We start from the raw sequence: 17,094 nt of genomic DNA, 5'->3' as shown, positions 1-17,094 counted from the left end.
AAGCATACATTTCAAAGTCTAATGTTAACTTATTCCAACTTAGCTTTACAGTTAACCAACATTTAACTTCTGATAGTTAATTTTATCATCAACTTCTCAACAACATCACAGAAGACACTAATGTAAAAACGAATTAGTTATGAACATAAATCAAAAACTTTAGACTGTTTAAAGTTTAAAATCAATGCGTAAACAATGTTCACTAAACAATTGCATTTTTTATGTAATGAAAAGTGTTTATAGAAAATACGCACTTTAGTATTTAATAAGATCTCTTTAGCTTTTGGTATTTTAATCTTCATTTTTCTAAAACTGCTTTATTAATGAAAAATAATAAATGGTTTTAACTTGTTTGCATAACTTTGGTAGAAAACGTTTTTAGCACTTAACAGGTAAAACAAACTAAAACGAACATCTTTGGTTTATATATAACCGAAAACAAAAGTTTTCAAAACTATAACTAATTCAATTCAACTGAAGTTTACAGCTTAACCAACATTCAACTTTAAACAGTTAAGATTGTTATCAACTTCTCAACAAGATCACAGAAGACACTCTTCATCTTCTTCATTGTAAACCCATTCATCAAGCGACTTGACAATCTTACTCGTCGGCAGTTCCCTCCTTCCGTTCGCAAACTTCTTCCCCTCCCCACCTGACAACTTTGTCAACTTCAAGCAAAGTTCGCACTCCCCCGTCGCCATGTTGTACCCGTAAAACTTCTTCGGGTCGTCCAGTCTCCACTCCAAGTATTCCATGTAGGCGGTGTCGTTTTTGTCCAGGTACCTGATGTGGGAGATCAATTGTCCCAGGTCGGCATAATCGTCGACGAATATGGCGCTTTTTTTCGGAATCACTGCTTCGTAGTCTTGCTGAATAATTTTACTTATTTAAGACAAAAGAATTCTATGCTTAGTTATTAACTTTATTTATACTTAGAACTGCAAGTTTACTGTTAAAAAAATTTCATATTTTTTAAAAATTTATCATAGTATTATGTGCATTAAAGCTGTTTAGAAATATATGTAAACAGCTTGCTAGAAAAAAAAACTAACCTATCAAACATTTATAAACAACAAAACTACCTTACGTGCACCATAGATGATAGGTACAGTCCCACTTAAGAAGCAGTTTTTGTGCAGTTTTTCAGTGATGTAATCCTTGCACATGTGAGTGTTTTCAAATGCCAGGTAAAATTTGTAATTTGATATAAAATCCAGCATTACTTTCCCCATGTATTCTTGACGTGGGCTCACAATAGGGGCTTCAGGAAAACATGATCCCCTTAAAATTTGTTTATTTAATTACAGTATACTGATTTAATCTCTTAATAAACATAGTTATCAAATGTTTCAGAGATTTACTTAAGTATTCTTTACCTAGGATATTTGTCAAGATCATCAATTATAGACAATTATAACAGATGTTCCTAACCCTGAATTTTCTAGTTCTTAACTACTTTTACTCGATATATTTATGACCTAAACTTTTTACTTTTTAGTAAAGGTTCCTACATTTATTAAACTTTTCTACCCAGTTGTCTTTAGAAAGTAAACCAACATATGATACTTTAATTTAAACTTTAGTTTTATTTTTTCATACTCCACTATTTAACTTCTCAACTTATCTTTAGTGACTTCTTTATTACGATTTTCACCTAAGTTTTTAGCGTTGAACTTTATGGCTCATTACTATCACTACTTAATTTAACTTTCGACCACACTGTAAACAACGCGTAGTACCTAATCTACCCCTTATTCTTAGGTCACTTAACCTTTTTAACTGTTCTGCATCACATTTCTGTAAAGACAGCCTGCGCATAATATTTTAATTGGCGAATAGTTGATAGTATTATCCGCAAAAAATACTCATCACAGCAAAAAACCTTTACAAAAGTGAACTCTTTAAATCTGTCCTAATTCCTTTCAGTTAACGCTGTGTAAATGATTTAGAGATTTTTTTTTTACTTTAAAAAGTTTTTAAGTTGAAAAGTCATACCTAAAAAGTACTTTTAAGTAAAGTCCTTAAAGCAAATTTTTATAGTGGGAGTATATAATATTTTGAACAAACTGGGAATTAATTCAATAAGTACTACTATTACAGTTTTTATACAATTTTAGCATCCAAACTATTGTTTTTAGACTAACCTACGATCCACATCTAGTCCCATATCAACCAGTTCTTGCACGAGATTAAACCTCTTCTTAGCACCTTCAGTGTATCCGCAGTTGGTTGCGAACCATGTGGCTAAATTTTTCTTATTTTTCATCAGTTCTTCAACACTTGTGTCTTTCTGTTTTACTTGCATTGCAATGGCGTACATAGTATTGTAAGGGAAAAACGTATCACCGTCCCTTCTGAGAACAATACTTGAACTTAAAATAAAACTTTGAATGTTATTTAGATATATACTAAATTATATATTTATATAAACAATTTTTTAAAAAGTATAACTTTTTTTAAAGCGGCTACATGACAACTCAAACTCTGACTATTCTAATTCTTTAAAAAAAATATTAGGCCACACATATCTAAAACTAGTGTAAATTCCAATGAATGAAATGTGATGTAGATTTAAATAACTAAAACAAAAGACAATAAATTACTACTATTAGTGTGAAACTTGTCGAAAATTGAACCGTCAGAGTTTTAATTATCATGCAAAAAAACAAAAAACAATACATAATTTCAACAATACCCTATAAAGGCAATAAAATATACATGAAAACAATAGTTAAAAAGATTTTGATTATAAATAATGTATTGATTGTTCAACTCAAGAGAGTTATAAAGAAAGATTATTCGGTGTACGTTTTGACGTTTTCGCAAAAATTTTTGCTTTCTTTATCGTTTAGAAAAATCAGTTATATTAAGATATTAAAATTTAAATCAACCTTAAGTGCTAAAAAAAAACGTTAGAACAATCCTTTTATAACGAGATACTCAAGTTTATATGTATTAAGGTTTAACTGATACTGTTAATAAAAACACTTTAACACGAACCTTGTCGTCATTGTCAAGTTAAAGTAGTTGTCGTAACTTTTAAAACTTCCCTTTTCTCTTTTTAAAAACGAGGGGCTTTCCATTGAGAGAAATCCATAATATTGATCTTGCCGCCTGCAAATTTTTGGAAAACTTTATTAAACAATGATAAAAGTGCGAATTAACTTTTCTACCTTTTACCTGGTTTCAGTGGGAAAAAATCCAACCTTATCAAATATTAATAAAATAGTAAAAAAACAAAAAGAAAATTGCTATAGAAAATTATCTAAAAACAAATTGAGATTTTGACCGAGTGTAAACTTTTTTGAAGGAAATATTTATTTATATTAGGAACGACTAAAACTTTGTTTTTTTTTTATTATTATTGATGATGTTGATTTTGGTGTCAGCAAATTTTTGCAAGATATAAATAGAAGCTTGCATAAGGATAGCTCAATTAAAATGTTTGGTGATTTTGAGAACTTACAGGAATTTCCAAGCATGTATTTACTTATATCAAAAACACTTAGCATTTTGCCTTTTTTTAGTTTTTTTATAATAAATGTTAACTTTGCGAAAATTAATAAAACTTTTATGATTTAGAGAAAAATCAACAATGTTGCATCATGTATTTAAACATAAATAGAGCATCTAGAATTTTGTGTTTGTCTTGTTTAGTTTTTATTACAAAAACCAAACTTTTTAGATATATAAAAAACTATTTGTAATTTCAAAACTTTAGCTTGGTTCATTTATCGTTTAATTTGAGTTTAAATTTGTTTAAACCAAATAAAGTTTTTCTGACCATTAAACCTAAAAAATCTAAAATAACTTTCACAGTTGCTCACAATTGCGGGCTTATTAAGCAAGTTTTATCATTAAAGAAAAATTTAATCAACAACTTTAATAAAATAGTTAAACACGGCACTTGTATTTAGATCCACTAGTCTTATAACCAGAACTACTAATTTTTTACATTCTAAATAAAGTACTTAAGTTTGTTTTTAAATTAGTAAGTTGCTTTTGAAGAGCTAGCTTCGTAATTACAATAAGTTTTACTCATTTCAAAAATTTGAAATACATTGACATTAGTCTTTCCATTTATAGTTTATATTTTTTTTACAATGGAAAACAACTGTATTGCAAACAATTTTTGCACTGCACTTTTTGCCCTAAAATCAATACTAATCTGATTTGACAACACACAAACAGAATAAAAATTTTTGGCTTTACTTTTGAAACAAAAAACTGTGACAGTATAATCCAATAAGCTTTTTTTAAGAACAGCTAAATCCAATTTGACTGCAATCTATATTAATTGTGGTATACGTATTAGAGTCAAGCTAATAAAAACATTATTTGTTTCGAGCTACAATATAGGTGGAATTAAATTTAGCTGTAATAAAAAAAACGCTTTATTTAGTAAAAAAAAAAACTTTTAAAGCTTAGGTCGTGTTGACAAAATTATTTTTTTAGATTCTTAAACGCTCTCTATAAAGTTACAATATTTTTACGGATTTATTAGTCAAAAGCTTACAAATTTAATATAAGTGTTACGTGCTACAAAATTTAAGTTTTACATACAATGAAACTTATTTTCAAAATGTATAATGTTATCTTATAGAAAATCTAATGACTTTAACACACTACAATCTAGTTTATTACAAACGGTCACAGATAACTTAAACTTTATATTTTTATGTACTCTATTAGGTTACGCTAATAAATTGAATTAAAATTACCTTTTTTCAGGTAGGTCTCGAGTTGTCAGTTCTTGATAATGAAACAAAACAGCTTTGGTTGCTGGATCATTTACCTAAAAAATAGTCAAATTAGTAAAAAATAACTAATTTAAAACTTTTTCGAATACTAAGAATTTAAAGTAAGTAAAACAAATTTAATCATAAAAAAAAAATACATTACATTCAAATCTATTTTCGTATTTGAGTTAGTAAGTCCAAACAAAAAAGTTAAACAAAAATAAGAAGCTTATTTCACTTGACTGTAACTAAATACGTTGTAAGAGCAAAGCCATAAAGTTTGTTAGTTTAATAAAAACTAAACATAAGTTATTTACTTAATACAACGTCCATTTTTAACAATTTAATTCTAGTTAAAATAAAAAATCCTCTAACCTTATATCTTTTATCGGTTACCACGCAACCTCCACATTCCGGTCCCAATTTCGTGTTTCTCGGACTTCCCCAAGGCTGATACCAGTAAAGTATTATCTGTAAAATTATATTCTTAAAAAAAAGAATACATGATTTGAAGATTTTTATTGGTACTTTTCATTTTGGTTAGAAGACTCACGAAATAATATTTGTGATCTAAACAAAAGTAAAATAATTTCATAAAGCAAGTAAAATTAAACCAATTATCCTGTGGCTAAAAACAAATATTTTTTATTTAATTTCAGAAAATTATCATAACAATTTTCAAAACTATATTTGCAAAAAAAGAGAAAACTAAGTTCAAACACTAACTTTTAACATTTTGAAAAAGTGTCAAAAGCTTACAACTAAACAAAATAAGCTTTTAATCTATATCAAACCCTTTATAAACACAAATAATATTAACTTTTATTTTGAAAAAATATCATATTGCTTATTTTTCCTCGTTACAGTTTTAAATGTCAGTATTCTAATTTATACACGGTGTTTATTGTTATCTTAGTATAAAACCAGTCATTCAAATCAAAAGTAAAAACAAAAATGACAACTTATTTTTAGATGCACAAAAGATTAAAATTCAAGTTTAACAATACTTTACATAGTAGTGATTAATTCATACTTTTATTTTCTAATAAATTTACGTAAGAATTTTTTCTAAAGACAGTAGTTCCAACTAAAGTTATTAAAATTTGTAACAAAACAGTCTAAAAAATGATTCTTTTTAACTTGGTAGTTTAAGCTTAAAACAAACTTGTGCTTATTACAATTATACTAATATTTTTTAGATTCTACTAAATAAATTTTTAAATAAATTATTCTTTTAAGTAAAAAAAACTACAGCACTTATTCTAAGTTTTAAAGGAGATTTCTTAGCAACAGAAAAACAGCTAACTTTACAACTATAAAGTCACTAATCAATTAATAATAATAAACTTAACCAAACTAAGATTTATTATACTTTATAACATAAATTTATTAAGTATATTACACATAGTTGTTTTATTTTAATAAAAACTGAATAATAAACAGGTATTCGTTTAACCTAGGGGTGGGCAGCTACGGCCCGCGGGCCAGATCCGGTCCGCAGAGTGAAAATGACCTGCCATCGACGGTTTTTTAAATTTCAATGGGATCCGGCCCACAAATGAAAATGACTGGACCGCGAGCGAAGTGACAGGCCCGCAATAGGTCAATATTACAAGTTTTTTTTAAGTTTGTATCATATTTTTACAAAACAAAATGTAAGAATTTGACTTCAAAAACATGCTAAAAAATTACCTTATTAATTAGTTTGTACTAACAAATACACCATTTTGTCCTAATATTTTTTTGTTGTTCTAACTTAGTTGGAATATCTTTTTGTAAAATTACCCTTTGCAAAGTGTTTTTTTAAGTACGATATTTTACATACGTACCTTAGTCAATTACAATGTTAATTCTATTTATAGACATTATTTAAACATATGACATGTCTCAATCTGCATCTTAAGTTATCAGACTTGAGAAAGCTTTTTAAATTATAAGGATTTAAAAAAGTGATCAACTGTATCCATAAAATTAGATTCCGGCCGGATCCGTATCTCAACTTAAAATTAGTTTCAAGTCGGATTCAAATCTAATAAGTCATTATTCGGCTGGATTCGGAAAATCACTAATTCTAAATGCTCCGGCCCGCAAAAGACTAAATTTTCCGGATCCGGCCCGTTGATTGAAAAATGTTGCCCACCCCTAGTTTAATCTATCATTAGTCATAAAACTTTGTTCTATGTAAACTATTACTTTCTAAACTATAAAAAAGTACTTAAACGTTAAAAAATGCAAAAGTAGAAATATTAATAATGAATTTAAAGATTAAATTCAATAAAGTCAAGATATTTTTACCCCTCTAAAAGGTTTACTTTTTTCTAATAAAAAAAAATGTTTTTTTTTTAACCTTTATTAAAATTATATATTAAACAACTAACAGTTTTATTTCCATAAACGTAAGAGTCCCCCTGTTAAAAAGATATTACTTATTTTATTTAAGAAAATTAGCATGATACTTTTGAAGATTATTAATTATTTTTAATTCATTTTAAAAATATTATAAAGTTTAAAGGTAAATAAAAAAAAATTTAGGGTTAATGTTCAAACTTAGGTATAATTTTTAGATATATTTTAGCAAAAAAAACAAATATTATACTGAAAACTCTAAATTTTCAAAATTAATTCTTTATACTTCGACTGAACTACATAAAAGTTTCACTACCAAGTATACAGCATTTGATGTTTATAATTTTGCACACCATTGAGATTATCACGTGTTTTATTTATTAATTTAACTTAGTTATTTAAATTTTTCAAGGTATACGCTCTGAACAGCAAATTTCATAAAATATTCAAGAAATATTTAAAAATCGTTACATTATAACAAAAAATCTTCACTGCTAAACTTTTGTCAATTTCTTATTGTCTGATTGAATGTCTTAAAAATATGAAAAACAATTCATAATTGTTTTTGATTAAAACAATATCCATGCTAAATTAAAGAAAATGTAATAATGAATGATGAACAGGTTTGTAATGAATAGCTACTGTATTATTCTATAAAAATAGTTTTTATATAAGAATCAACAGTTTTTAATGTTCATGACTATTTATCTTTCTTTTTTTTACAATGTTTGTCAAAGAACAAATATTGAAGTATAAAATACCTAAAAATCAAAAAAAAAATTTGTTATTTAAAAGTCATTGAAAAAGTCAATTAAGACTTTGAATACAAAATGCAGTAAAATCAATCATGCTATAAAACTCTATTACAAACTAAGCATTTGTTTTATCTAAGTAAAACTAGTATTATTTTTTAAATTTAACCATATTTAAAATAGTTATAAAGAATAGAAAAGATGTTTAAAATTAAGTTTATCTTTAAAAAACTAAGCCCATAACATTAAAAATCATTAGTAAAATTAAATTATTAATCATTTAACTGATTTTAATAGTTTGATTTGGCTATAGAAGCAAAAACAGTGTTATCTGTATTATTGTCAAATAACATGTTTTTTATCAGTATTGTTTAAAACACAAAGCTTCGTATAAAACACGTTAAATGAAGTCATGCTTAGTGAAAATTATTTTAAAGATTAATTAAACTACTGACTGTGAAATAAGAAACAAACTAGTAACAATATTAGTAGTTATTAATTTACGCGTGTTAGTAACTGAATTAGTCGTTAATTTGATTTTTTTACAATTAATCTCTACTTTTACCAGCTTGGACGCGGAAATCTTTTCACTTTTGCTCTCAGCCACTCTGTTTTGAGACTTGGTGGTTGATGTTGGGTGGATCAAAGAAGTCGAAAAATCATTCTGTAAAGTTTTCGGCAAGTGCCTCACGATTACGAAACGCATCAAGTATATAATACAAATTTCAGTAACAAAAAAGTAAGTCAAAATATGATATAAATTTCAGTAACAAAAAAGTCAGTCAAAATATGGTACAAATTTCAGTAACAAAAAAGTCAGTCAAAATATGGTACAATTTCAGCAACAAAAAAGTCAATCAAAACATGATAAATAAAATAAATTTGACTCACGTAATAGTAGCGTTGTTTTAAGAGATTGAAAGGCTTTTTGTAGTCGAGGTTCGTTTGCAGCAGCAGTATCACGAAAGTTGTCGCTATTCCAAGGATGAAGAAAGGTCTGAACTTGCGGATGCCTTTCATTAAGATTTATTTAGTCTAGAAAAAAAATCATTAACATTACTAGAAATTTTTATACAGTTGTAAATCTTTTCCAATGTATTTTGAATAACTTAGCACATTTAAAGCTTTTTAAGTACAGTTTGTTATTTTAAATTTTACATGTTAGTCCTTACAAAAAAAATTTCTATAAAAGTTAGTTATACAATTATTGTCAATTCAAAATTTTATTGCCAAAACAATGTTTCACTCGCTTGGACCTAGTCAAACGAGATCATCAGTTTATTAAAATCTGTAAAATTTTCTACAATAATATGCAATTGCTTAGCGAAACTTTAAATAAAAAAATAAACAAAAAGCTAAATAAAAATCTTAATAAAACCTATAGTTTAAAGTTATTAGTATAGGAAAATCACAATGTTATTAGGTTATTTTATCTTAAGCTTTGAAAAACGTAAGCTTCTTAATAATATTATAATCTTGAAACTCAAACAAATAAATAAGTATACTAACATTTAGCAGTCTTGTAAAATTTGTGAACATCTAGATAAGAAATCAACTCTTCAACTAAATGCTTAAAGCATTAGGTGAAATTACTTGCTAAAAAAAGTTTAATTGTGACGTAACTTCAAGATATGTTTATAAAATCTAATGGCGCTATGCATTTGAAAATTTGAAATTGGTTTAAATATTTGCTTGTACAAATTAAAATAGTGATGCACTTATCAAAAATTTTCTTAGGTTTTAAAACAAAGCTTTATAAAATATGAACATATTAATTCGTTCCTTTTATTTAAAGAAGTTCTCCTGTCAGCGTTCGCTACTTCCATCTCTTAATAGGTGCAGTTCATCCAGATTCTCTGCGGATTCCTAATTTGCCCGATGTGGTGTAAAGTTTTCCATTTAATGTTGTAATCAGTATTATGTGTTTTATCTTCCAAACATATTTGGACAGTTCGGTTCCGTTTTCCTTGTAAACTTTCATATCACTATTATGGCCATACCACCTTGTTTTAAACGTTCCTCCGTGCTCCCCTATATACTTGCAAGTTCTAGTAAACAAATCGGTTCAGAAGTTGAATTTTGTAATGCAGTAAATAAATGGTTGAATCAAAACATTGAAGAACGTAGCAAATTTGCAAGAAAACTGTTATTAAAAGTTCCTCTTAATCTTTTATCAGATCACCGTTTAAAATATCCCATAAATTTCTCTTAGTTATACAAATGTTGTTTATTTTGTTATTCTAGGTTATTCTAAACATAATGTATAACATCAATGTTATATTAAAACAAAGTTAAGATAAAACTTAAACAAAATAAACAACTACTAAGAAACATGAACAAACTGAATTTAGTTTGAGTTGTAATTGTACAAAAAACTTTCAATTTTCGTTTACACAGATTAGTGTTAATCTAGCTAGTAAAAAAGAAGTAGGCAGTAAAATTTAAACGAAGTATTTGTTAATAGATTAAAATATGTTTGAATACAAAGTTTATAAGAAAAATTGTGATAAATGTTGCTTTATACACCTCACCAAAAGTCGATACTTAACAAAAAGGTTTTCTAAAAAGTTTTTAAAATTTTTTTGTTTATACAATTGTTAAATGATTTACGAAAACATTGATATACCTAACAATACCGTTCGTTAAATTGACAATGGTTAAGAATTATTTTTTAGTTATTTTTTTTTCTTTCAGCTGTGAAAATATAATTGCCTAAACGACAAAATTCAACTAAAAAATGTTAAAATTTAGTCGGAAACTTTCATGTTTTTTATTTTCACACTTTCAACAAAAAAAATATTTTATAAAAGTTCAACAAAAAACTAAAACACTTGCATAGTTGTTTGAGTAGCAATTACTAGTTGTTCTTTTATCAAAAAAAAAAGTAATTTGATAAATGTTTGTTCTCATACACACTTATACGAATACAATTTATATCTGCCTAATGTAAACAAAGAAGTTAAACAACTTAAAATAAATGAAAATATTTCATATACTTAACTTTAAAAATGGTAAACTTTTTTAGCAACAAAATCTTAATTTATGATTTGCTAAAGTTCAACTGTGTAAAAGAACCTTTTGTTTATACCGCTTGCTCAAAAAATATCAAAAGTTATTATTACTAAAAGATGTAACGAAAGGTTTAACTTAAATATTTTTTGGTCAATTTTTAAAACAACAAACATTTATTATGAGTTTTAGTGTACTTTTAAATAATTAATAATTCATTTTTAAGTCAAATTATACAAAAATATAACGCGGAAAATGTCTCATAAAAGTAATGCTTAACCATTTTTTTTAACTATAACTTTGGGTGTACCTTTATAAATTTTCAACTTTAAGTATACTTTAAAACGTGCTATTGAAAACTGTATAAAATGAAAACAAACAAATTTTTTTTAAGTACGTTTTAAAATTCCTTTAAACTTTTAATATCAGCTTTTTTCTGTAATATTTTTTGAGACTTTCAAAACAAAGTGCACGCAAAAGTATAGTTTATAAAAAAAATTTTGCTTAGTCATCGACTTACAAAATCCTTGCTGTTACAACTAACAAATTTGCCAATTGTACGTATATAAAAAAATTGCAAAATCAGTTTTTTTTTATTAAAACAAACCTTTTTAAACTATTTTTAAATTAGAAAAATTTACGGAAAAACTCTAATAAAAAATAGTGATTATTTTAAGTTGATTAAATTAACGCTTTTTTAACACATTTCGTTTTCTAAGCTTGAATATTTAAGTAACTAAAATGTTCAATAATATATTTAAAAAATCACAATAGCTGTTGTTCAGTCACCTAGCTTTTTAAACTAAAATTGCTTTTGAAAAAGTATGATAAAAGTAATAGTTCTACAAAAAAAAGAGAGTATCACTTCTTTATATAACCTTTTCACGATATTTTTCACCTTTGGAACTTTTCACGGAAATTCAAACTACACTTATCAAAAACTTGTCATTAACAGTGTTTCGCAGTTTTTTACTTTGTTTGAAAAGAAAAACTAAATAATAAGTTTGTTTTTCTGCATAAAATCTTATACTTTTTTTATTTAATTTCAATACTATAAATGACTAAATTTCAACAGATTATCAACAAAACGAAGTAATTAAGAGCTGTTTTGCTTTACAAACCGTCCTACTCTTTAAAAAATTTCTTGTATTTTTTTTAAAGTCTGAAAATATTAAAGCTACTTAACAATTAATTTCTGTAAAAACTCTATTTTTTTCAGAGTATTTTAATAAAATAATGTATAAAGAACTATCTGTAGAACCTAGTTGTCTATTATTTATCTAAAAGTAAAAAAAGAAAATTAACATTGAAAGCACATAAACTGATTTTTAGTTTCAAATAACTGCTTTTAAATAAAAAACACTTTAGCGGATGCTTAAATAAAATCTAAAAACAAAAACTAACAAGGTTAAACCTATATAAACTTTTTTTGTTTTTTATATGAATGTACAATTTAATGAATGTAAAATAAAAAAGATTTAGTTGAATAAATTTTCTTTTAGTTTCAATAACATAAAATAATAATTTTTTGTAGCATGATTAAAAAGAGTTTTCATTACTACGTTTATATTTGATTACTACAAAAGAATCCATGAATATATTTTCAACATAGACAAACATACTAAACCAAAGGTAATTCATAACATTTATATTAAATATTTTTCGTTGTATCTACCAGCTTAATAAATTTTACGACTAATCTACATCTTTTCTTTCAATTAGAACATTTAAAGGTTGAATAAAAACAATGTATTTAAGGTGTTAAATGTTTGTATCTGAATTTTTTATAATTAAAGTTCTTTAATCATTAACTACAGCAACTGTAGCCTAATATTATGTACATAAAAACCAAAGCTTATCTACATCACTGTAAATTTTGTATTACACAATATATTGACACATATAAAATAGCAAACAGTCGTTATAAACGGTAAAACACGCGATTATGTAAAATAAACAGTAGAATTTTTTCTAAGCATTAGATAAAATTTAAACCTTTTGGTCTAACTTTGAGGTTATTATTGATATAAGTTACTGCTTGTAACTAATGTTAATTTAATCAATAAATCCTTACTAATTCTATCAAACTCGTTTTTTGTTGAAAAACATTGATTTTTTAGGTTTTATCGATTTCTTATTAAACATTAACAACTTATTTATTACCAACACAAACTAGAAACAAAAACTAATGTTTTATCAAAGCTGATGTGTTGTGTAGTCAACTATTTAGACAAATACTTACTATTAGCATTACTGGTAGTATACACATTCACTGTTTGCTTTACTGTTATGTAAAAAGCATGTGCTTTTGAAAAACGTTATAATATGTGTTACAGAACTTTTGTTTAAACTTAAACATTTAATTTTTAATTTTGAAAATTAATTAATCTGTTAAAAGGTAGAAAGAAAAAAATGTTTTATGTAACTGAAAATTCTATAATAAAGGAAATTAAGTAAGAAAAAATGAACGCATAATTGTATAAAATTTATAGCGAAAAACTAGCACTGAAATAAAAAACTTATCAAAAACTATATTGAGATTTAGTCTATATATTTTTAGTGTTATTATTAACGTTTAGTTAGAATCAGCATATATACTTTTATAAATTATAAAAAACAATAACTTTTTTCAGTTATTTTTTGTACAACAATAGAATTTCAAGTCAGCAGTATAAACAATCTTTAACAATGAGTGTAAAGCAACAAACAACAAGTTTGGTTTAATAGCTGTTTTAAATGTTATAATTTAAGAGACATGCTCTACAACGAATTGTGATTTTGTAAGTATTTGTGTCTTTTTTATTATTAACATATAAGTTATAATTCATCTTACTAGCAAGCTTATATTATAACTGAACTAATTTTTATTTATTAACATAACAAACTCTTATTAGTCTAGAAGAACTTTTCAATTAACTATCACTTGAAGTCTATTTACACAAAAAGATACAGCAAAAAATTAAACTTTAAGCAAAAATTTATTTTATAAAATAACTTCATCAAACAAAGCAGTTAATTTAACATTTTGTATAATATTTTTTCTACCAACTTTATATCAGAAAACAGCGTGTTAGTATTTCAGCTAAATGTGTTGAAATTGAATTAAACAGCTGTAAATAAAGAAAAGTTACACCAGCTTTGAAAGTCACACACATTTACTAACAAAGTTTGACATTCTTATACATGTGTTTTGTATGACTTTGTTTACATAGAGCGACGTTTATTTGTTTAGACTGTAAGTTAACTTTTTTAGAATATATTAAACAGTTTTACAAATATTTATTTTTTAGGTTAAAACTTTAAAAGTAAAGCCAGTTTTAACACATAACCGTAATAGTTGTATAAGATTATAGAATAAGTAAGTATAGAAATTAGAAACTATTTTCAACTATACCTAACTTTTTTAAATCATCAGACTATCTACAACCTAGAAAAAATAAAACTTTCAAAATCAACGAACACTGTTTCAGTATTACAATCTTAAAAGAGTTGTTGGTATGTTTTTTGTTTTTGGTTATTGTCTTCAGACTTACTTGGTTTTACAGTTTGCAACAGTAAAAAATAAATTTAATTAATTTTTTAGTATTTGTACTAGGAAAACAGAAATATAATCAATTATTTGTTTAAACGATTAGTTTCAATGTAGAGTAAAGCAAAAAAGTGTTCACTGAATAACACCAAACAAAATGAAATTATATTATAAACACGATTAATTTCAGGATAATTTATTTAGGGTATTAAAGTTAAAAAAAAGAGCATAATAAAATGACGACATATTACTTCCGATCGGCCGGCACTTTAGACTTTTTGGTCAAAATAAAAAAATAAAAATACAGTTTCAAAGCTAAGCATGTTTTTGCGCCTCTGTTTAAAGTATTCTGAACAAAAACATAACAAATAACTTTTAAACACAAAAAAAAACTCTAGTCCTAATGTGTTTACACTTTACAACATTATTATTAAGTACAAAAAAGTTGTTTTCTCAACCATTTTTTCATTTACATAAAAAATAATTCCTAATGGAAGTCGTAAATAAAAAATAATCTTGAGTTGATTCAACAACAAACTCGATTTTATACAGTTATAATAAAAACGCAAGTAATAACTACTAAAAAAATGTTTGTTTTAAAATTATCTTTTTAAAGCTAAAAAGAAAAGAAAGCTTTAACTTTTAAGCGAACTATGTGTTTCTGACAATTAAAATTGAAAAGTAAATATAGTAAAAAACAGCAAAGCTAAGATGTGTTTATTAAACTGTTTAGTATAAAATTAGTTTAAGCTTACAAAAGCTTAATAGTGACAAACACAATAAAAAAAATAATTATAAGGATCATTTGACGTTTGTTTATAAAAATTAAAAAAATTAGTGCTTTATTCATTTTTCATGTGTAAACTTCAAAACTTTTGATAAAACTTTAGTTGAAAAAAGTCAATTTAAATGTAATTCTAATAACTTAATATAACTTGCTAAGTTTATAAACACTAACAAAAATTACGAATTTCAATAAAATCAATTAAGATGTATAAATAATCATAGAACATATCAAGTTTAACCAAAAATCCCAAGTTTTTGTTCAGTAGCTAAAAATAAAAGATATGGTCAAAAAAAATAACTCGTTACTCTATGGTTGAAAATATGTTAAAAATCAGCACCACCGTCGAAAAAAAAAGCTTATTTGAAGAAATAAAGTCGCGCGAAAAAACAGCTACGTAAGCAGAGTGTTACGTCATAGACACGGTGAAAAGCTGCTGTGTTCTGTTTCAGAAAAATTAGCAGTTATCACTTTTAAAATTTTTTTAGCTAAAGTTTAACTTGAACGTACTGAGTTACTTAAAACACTGATGACACTGTACTGTCAAACTAAAACAAACAGAAAATATAAACCAAGATAATAAACCAGGTTGTGTTACAAAAAAAATGTACAAAGGTCATAATACAAAATAAGAAACCGTTTTTTGTAAGTATTTACAATAATTTAGACTTTTCCAACATGTCTAAAATTTACTTATATTAACTATATCTCAACTTAACTCTTTACATCGTAAAAGTTTGTACTCTAAGCTTATTTTGAACTTACTTCAAAATATTTACTATATTTAAAAAAAAGTTTTACTACAAATGAAAAGTAGCTTTTGAAACAATAACACAAAATTATAGCTATTGAAACAAAAAGCTATTGAAATTATGGCAATTGACAATCTCTTGTTGAACAAAGCTTTTGAGCTAAAATAATCTGTTTTACAAACCTACTTGCTTTATAAATTTCGATTTTCTTGTCCTCAAAAATTTCTCAACCTTAAATATTGTTTTTAAACGGAATTTCAAGAGAAAAAATCTACTTGTGTTTACACAATAGTTACTATTAATAACTAAAATTTAATTGATTGTTAAAATGTTCTATGATTACTCACTATAGCTAAAGATTTTAGACACTTTAGACACTACTAGCAAAACAATTAACTTTGCAAAAGTAAAGTTTATAATTTAAAATACATTATAACACAAAAAATTACGTGTTTTACAACTTGTTTTTTTAATTTGTATTATTTTGAACGATGAACGAAATTAAACTAAAGGCTAAACAGCTATAACATTTTAAAACAAACTTTAGTCTTACTTAGTTCACTTTTTTATTTTTTTTACCATTAATATAACTAGCAAAAAACAAGTTGAATAAATTGAACTTAATAACCACCTAATTTAAATTTTGCTAAAAAGGCTCTTTGAACGCTTTTCATAAACTTATTCTATTAAAGATTACTTTTAGTAATTTCGAAAAAACACCTGAACTACAAAAACATCTATAGCTAGTTACATCATTTTAGCATTTAGCTTAATAGTTTAAAAAACAATAGAAACATTTTTATGCTAACTTTTCATTGGACTAATATTTTTTTTTCTAAAATGTTTTTGTTTAAGAAATTTTTATCTAATCCTTTTAAAGATTTCAAGAACAAGATAAAAAATGTAAGCTCTAAACATTAAAACTTTTGTACTTTTAGCTTAAGATTTAAATAGAAATGAAAAATAAAATGATAATTTAACTTAACTTTATCTAACAATTTTGTATTTAGTAAATAGTAACATTTAAAAAATAGCTCAAACTTTTATAAAACAACAAAGTAACATGTCTTTTGGTCTGTTTGTATTTCAAATAGACATTTGGAGCAGGATTTAACTCTTAAATTTATTGTTTGTTTAAATGTTGAATTTGCACTTTTAAACTTGGCAGAGAGTAAATTTC

At 25.4% G+C, this 17,094-nt stretch overlaps 1 protein-coding gene across 1 annotated transcript; it reads right to left on the bottom strand.

Annotated features, from left to right (window-relative positions):
• Positions 1–542: 542 nt before the first annotated feature.
• On the bottom strand, positions 543–8,860 carry LOC145829054 (alpha-(1,3)-fucosyltransferase fut-5-like). The gene is made up of 8 exons (XM_082936791.1): positions 8,732–8,860; positions 7,121–7,150; positions 5,118–5,213; positions 4,725–4,798; positions 3,004–3,117; positions 2,148–2,357; positions 1,086–1,284; positions 543–872 (listed from the first exon to the last, which is right to left on the bottom strand). The coding sequence occupies exons 1-8, from the start codon at positions 8,858–8,860 to the stop codon at positions 543–545; spliced, it is 1,182 nt and encodes a 393-aa protein (XP_082792917.1).
• Between the last annotated feature and the right edge of the window lie 8,234 nt (positions 8,861–17,094).

Source organism: Thalia democratica, chromosome 2 (assembly GCF_965202585.1).
Source record: "Thalia democratica chromosome 2, ktThaDemo2.hap1.1, whole genome shotgun sequence".
NCBI classification, from domain to species: Eukaryota; Metazoa; Chordata; class Thaliacea; order Salpida; family Salpidae; genus Thalia; species Thalia democratica.
This window is presented reverse-complemented; position numbering and strand designations above follow the sequence as displayed.